Here is a 5967-nt window from a genome sequence, read left to right on the forward strand (position 1 = left end):
CAACCCACTGCCACAGGGGCTGCAGCCTATGCCGTTGCCGGCGACTCACAGCAGCCCAGCTCCAGGTTGAGCTGTTGTTCAGCATCTTAGCTGTAAAGGGCAGTGTCACTGGCCCTCATATGTGGGATCCGTACCGGGGCCCTCTGGCGTCTCAAGCCAGTTCTTAACCATCGTGCCACTTGGCCAGCCCGAGAGGTTGATTTTTAATAGTGGAAAAAATCTTTGTATTTAATACTTTAGATGGCAGTTATCAGAAGGAGATAAGATCATGGCAGCAGATGATGACAATGGTGATGGAACAAGTTTATTTGATGTCTTTTCTGGTAAGAGCTCATTTTAATTGTCTTTCTCTATTTAATTACAAAATCATTTACTTATTCTCATTGAAAACACTGTCATTATCAATGTTTTCTCCTTACACATGTATGAATTAATACAATAAAGTGCCTGGCAAATAGGAAGTGCCTAGTAAATGTGAACTTTAGTTTATGCTTTCAAGCCTCTTAAATGTAATGAAATTAGCAACTTTGCCAATATAAGCTGTAATGCTTTTTATTGTCATATATAAAAAATATAGGTATTTGTTACTCTTAAACTTAATACTTTTAGTACTTGTGGTGGTGCTTATTTATTGTTGTTCAGGGAAAAATTGAGTCATGATGGATGATTAGTTTGAAAGAGATAACCAAGACCTCATAATAAAATAAGCTTATAAAATAGAGATATTTTAAATAATATATAGAATGTAAACTTCCAAATCCTGATGTAACATTTCCTAATCCTTTTCTCTTAATTGTGATTATGCTGTGACAATCTCATTACATTTTTTGAGATCATAAATGAATATTTATTTACTAGGATTATGATTACTATGCTATAGAATGAAAAGAGCAGTTGTAAAACATACAGAATTTCATTTTTGCCTAAATATATTTAAAAAATTAATATTCATAGATATGGATATGGAATCCGGATTCACATAAAGTATGGCCAACGTAACCATTCTGGATAGTATTATTTGCTTTTTGGTGTTATTTAATTACTTTTTGCTGATGTAGTTTCAAATTGTTATGCTGCTACGTATTTCTCTTATGATATTTTTTCTTTGAAATATTTTAAACCAACAGAAAATTCAAAAGCATAATACAATGAACACCTTTACTTTTCACCTAGATTCACAAATGGTTAACTTTTTATCACATCTCCAGCTGTCTTATTTTGAAGGACAAAACTGCATTGTTAATCTCATTTGCTGGGAAAAGCTCTTTTCGTTTCTATGTATTATTCTGTCTCACCTGCTTACCTACATACATTTTTTGATAGTGGCAGCTCAGTGTATATTTTATTTTGCATTTTACTTTTTACCATTTAACATGATTTCTTGAAAAATTTCATGAAAATGTTTTCCCTGGTTTTCAAGCTATTAGGGCTAGAGGTTTCCATATGAGTTTTCATTGCCCAGCATGGTTCCAACTACGTAAGGCCTATCAAATGGTAATAAAAGGGGGATAGGAAAACCACACCGGGATGTTTTCTTCTTTCAGGTATTGTCTCCCCTGTAGTTTTTTGCCTGCATTGGGTTGCTTTTTAGTTCTTCAGATAGCTTTTTTTTTTTTAATTGAGGTAGAATTGACATATATTAGTTTCAGGTGTACACTGTAATGATTTGATATTTGTATATATTGCGAAATGATCACCACTGTAAGTAATGGTAGAATAATTGACAGCAGATAACTTTTTATATTTTGTTTAGAGTTTATAGTTGTTATCTGCAGGAGGATTGGTCTGATAGAAGATAAATATGCTATTACAGGAATTGGAACCTTCTCACTAGTGTGTTTTGAAAGTTAGTTTTAAGTCTAAACCTGAGGTGATGGAGTCATAAATCTGTGTGCTAAGATCTTGTTTATAAGACTGTATAAAACTTCTAAATAATTCTCTTTCTTGGGGGCAAGACTAATAAAGTCTCTTTCTTTTCCTGGTCCTTCAGAGTAGAAATGGAAAAACTTTACTAAGTGCAACACATCAGTTTTAACTAGTTTTTAATTTTCTTGCAGCTTCTCCTCTTAAAAATAATGATGAAGGTTCTTTGGACATATATGCTGGGTTGGACAGTGCTGTTTCTGGTATGTAAATTCTGTAATAAAATTGTTTTGTTTGGTCAGTCTGTTGGAATTGTTTATTTTGTTGTTATTAAGAGTAACTCATAGATCTTGAACAATCTGTACGTTTTTTGAAATGACTACACTTAAGTAATTATTTTCTTGCCTAAAGCTTGATCAGTAAAACAAGTTAGCATTCAGATTTGTTATTCATTTATGTCTCAAATTTCATTGGACCTTGTGCAAAATTATTTTGTACCATTGAAATGCAACTCGTGGTCTTGTCTGTACATAAATTGCTGCTCATACTGTCACAGGTTACATAATACTAGAACTTTTGAAAAGGGTAGTTACTATAAATATTTAAAATGTATTAGTAAGAGTGTGATACACAGAGAGTCTCATGACCTATTCAAATTAGAAAACTTCTCCATGATCAAATCTCTCAAAGTTTTGAACAGATATGGTCCTCATGCCTGATTTGTTGACACAAACATTTTAGGTAAATTGGTTTTCCAACTCTCATCTGTGAAATCAGTATAGATACAGATGAAATACGGAAGATGGAGAAATGTATAGCCCACTGAGTTGTGATAGACACAACATCCAGAAGCTTAACATATACTGTTTCTTTTTTTTTCCACCTGTATTGAGATACAGTTGGCATATAACATTGTATAAATTTAAGGTGTACAGTGTGTTGGTTTGATACACTGACATATTGCACAATGATTACCACCATAGAGTTAGCTAACACCTGCATCATATTACATAATTACCATCTTGTTTTTGTGGTGAGAACATGTAAGATATACTCTCCTCGTAACTTTCAATTATATAACAAAGTATTATTAAGTATAGTCACCATGCTGTACATTAGCTCACTGGAACTTATTCATCTTATAGCTGGAAATTTGTATTCTAACCAACGTATCATCATTTCCCCCACCCTTGGGCACAAGTAACCACCATTCTATTCTAGTCTCTGTTTCCATGCATTTGCTTTTTTAGATTTTCACATATAAGTGATATCATACAGTATATGTCTTTGTCTGACTTATTTCACTTAGCATAATGCACTCAAGGTCCATTCATGTTGTCACAAATGGCAGGATGTCCTTTCTCCTGACTGAATAATATTCCATTTTGGTGTATATATATACACACACACACACACACACCCACACCCCACCCTCACCCACCCACCCTTATCCATTTATCCATTGCTGGACAATTAGGTTGTTTCCATATCTTGGCTATTGTGAGTAATGCCACAGTGAACATTGTAGTGCAGGTATCTCTTCGATAACCTGTTTTCATTTCCTTTGGATATATGCCCAGAACTGGGATTGCTGGATCATATGGTAGTTATGTTTTTAATTTTTTTTTTTTAAGGTTTTATTGGGGAATTGGGGGAGGGGAACAGCATTTTGGGGAATTTGGGAAGGGGAACAGACAAGTTGCTGTCCTTTTGTTCTTCAGTCTAGTTGTGGAGGACGTCGCTTCACTGACCCATGTTGGTATTATTGCACTCTTCCCGGGTGAGGCAGTCACTCGCCGCTCACTGCAGCTCACGAAAGCGCACGCCAGCTGCTGGCCAGCCCCACTGCAGCCTACACCGTCGCTGGTGACTCACGGCAGCCCAGCTCCAGGTCGAGCTGTTGTTCTCCATCTTAGCTTTAGAGGGCAGTGTCACTGGCCCACATGTGGGATCCGAACTGGAGCCCTGCTGCTCAGAGGTGGCATCTCAAGCCAACTCCTAACCAACGCGGCACTCAGCTGGTCCTAATTTTTTTTTTCCATAGTAGCTTTACCAGTTCATATTCACACCAAAAGTGTACAAAAGTTTCCTTTTCTCTACATCCTCACCAACACTTGTTATCTCTTATCTTTTTTATGATAACTGTTATAATAGGTGTGAGGTGATATCTCATGGTTTTGATTTACATTTTTGATTATTAGTGATGTTGAACACCTTTTCCTGTACCTGCTGGCCATTTGTATGTCTTTGGAAAAATGTCTACTCAGTCCCTCAGACCATTTTTTAGTCAGATTTATTTATTTTTTTTTGCTATTGAGTTGTGTGAGTTCTTTATATATTTTTGATATTAAACTTCTTATCAGATACTTAATTTACAAATATTTTCTTCTGTTCTGCAGGTTGCCTTTTCACTTTGTTCATGGTTTCCATTGCTGTGCAGAAGCTTTTTAATTTGATGTAGTCCCACTTATTTATTTTTGCTTTTGGTGTCAAATCCAGAAAATAGTTGCTAAAACCAATGTCCAGGAGCTTACCCCCTATGTTTTTTCTCTAGCAGTTTTATGGTTTCAGGTCTTACATTCAAGTCTTTAATCCATTTTAAGTTGATTATTGTGCAGGGTGTAAGATAGGAGTCCAGTTTTATTCTTTTGCACGTGGCTGTACAGCGTTCCCAACACCGTTAATTGAAAAGACTGTCCTGGGACGGCCGAGGGGCGCAATGGTTAAGAACTGGCTTGGGACGCCAGAGGGCCCCGGTTCGGATCCCACATATGAGGGCCAGTGACACTGCCCTCCACAGCNAAGATTTTATTGGGGAATTGGGGGAGGGGTACAGTGTTGGGGAATCAGGGAAGGGGAACAGACAAGTTGCTGTCCTTTGGTTCTTCAGTCTAGTTGTGGAGGACGTCGCTTCACTGGCCCATGTTGGTATTATCATTGCGCTCTTCCCGGGTGAGGCAGTTGCTCGCCGGCCATTGGATGGCCGCTCACGGCAGCTCATGCCAGCTGCCAGCCGTTCACGGTAGCTTACGGCAGCCCACTGCAGCTTACGCCATCGGGGTAGACTCATGGTAGCCCAGCTCCAGGTCAAGCTATTGTTCACCATCTTAGCATCACCACAGTGTCACTGGCCCATGTGGGATCCGAACCGAGGCTCTGCTGCTCGGAGCTCACACTCCCAAGCCAGCTCTTAACCAGCGAGCCACTCGGCTGGCCCTACTCTCTTGGATTCTTATGTTGCTCTCAGTCTTGCCACCGCAAACAGCACTACAATGAATGTTTCTGTATATATATTTTTGTAACCATGTGCTTGTATATCTATAGAATAAATTACTAGATATGCCATTGTTGGGTCAAAGGGTATTTGCATTTAAAAATTTGGTAGCTATTACCAAATTGCCTCTCTAGAGATTGTACCACTATCCACTTGAGTGATGTATGGGAGCATCTGTATTCCCACATCTTTAACAACCTAGTATAGCATAAAAACTCTGCTGTTTGTCTATCTTACATCTTACTGGTGAAAACATGTATGTCTGGAGTCCCCAAGACCACCCCCAGGTTTGATGATTTTCTAAGAGGACTCAAAGAACTCACCATATAGTTACACTTACTTGGTATGATAATTGGCTTGTTTTAATATAAATGTTTATTTGTATTTTGGCCTGTTTTATAAAATTAGCCTCATTTACCTTACAACATGGCTTAACCATATCAGCAAATTTAAGGTTTTTGTTTTATAGTTTTAGCTGTTATTTGGTATTCTTTTTTTTTTTTGTAATCATGGTAGAGGGTGAACTTATTCACTGTGTCCAGATTTGAAAGTTGGTTTTTAACTTAAAGTTAGGTTTATTCTTTGAATTGAGAGGTTGATTTTTTTTTTTTAAGATTTTTTTATTGGGAAATGGGGGATGGGAACAGCGCTGGGGAATTGGGGGAAGGGGAACAGACAAGTTGCTGTTGTTTTTTGTTCTTCAGTCTAGTTGTGGAGGACGTTGCTTCACTGGCCCAAGTTGGCACCGTCATTGTGCTCTTCCCCGGTGAGGCACATCAGTCGCCGGCTTCTGGACGGCCGCTCACTGCGGCTGCTGGCCGCTCACGCTG

At 38.0% G+C, this 5967-nt stretch overlaps 1 protein-coding gene across 4 annotated transcripts in view; it reads left to right on the forward strand.

Annotated features, from left to right (window-relative positions):
- Positions 1 to 5967, forward strand: part of CASP8AP2 (caspase 8 associated protein 2) — a 53460-nt gene that overhangs the window by 11671 nt on the left and 35822 nt on the right. For all 4 annotated transcript variants that reach the window (XR_002125397.1, XR_002125396.1, XM_019655012.1 and 1 more), the window contains exons 2-3: positions 241 to 323; positions 2058 to 2126. Coding sequence is in view for 2 of the 4 variants with exons in the window: in XM_019655012.1 (XP_019510557.1) it covers positions 241 to 323; positions 2058 to 2126 (152 nt within the window). In the remaining 2 variants the exon portion in view is untranslated. The remainder of the gene's footprint in view (positions 1 to 240; positions 324 to 2057; positions 2127 to 5967) is intronic.

This window comes from Hipposideros armiger, unplaced genomic scaffold (genome assembly GCF_001890085.2).
Source record: "Hipposideros armiger isolate ML-2016 unplaced genomic scaffold, ASM189008v1 scaffold_234, whole genome shotgun sequence".
Classification (NCBI taxonomy): Eukaryota; Metazoa; Chordata; class Mammalia; order Chiroptera; family Hipposideridae; genus Hipposideros; species Hipposideros armiger.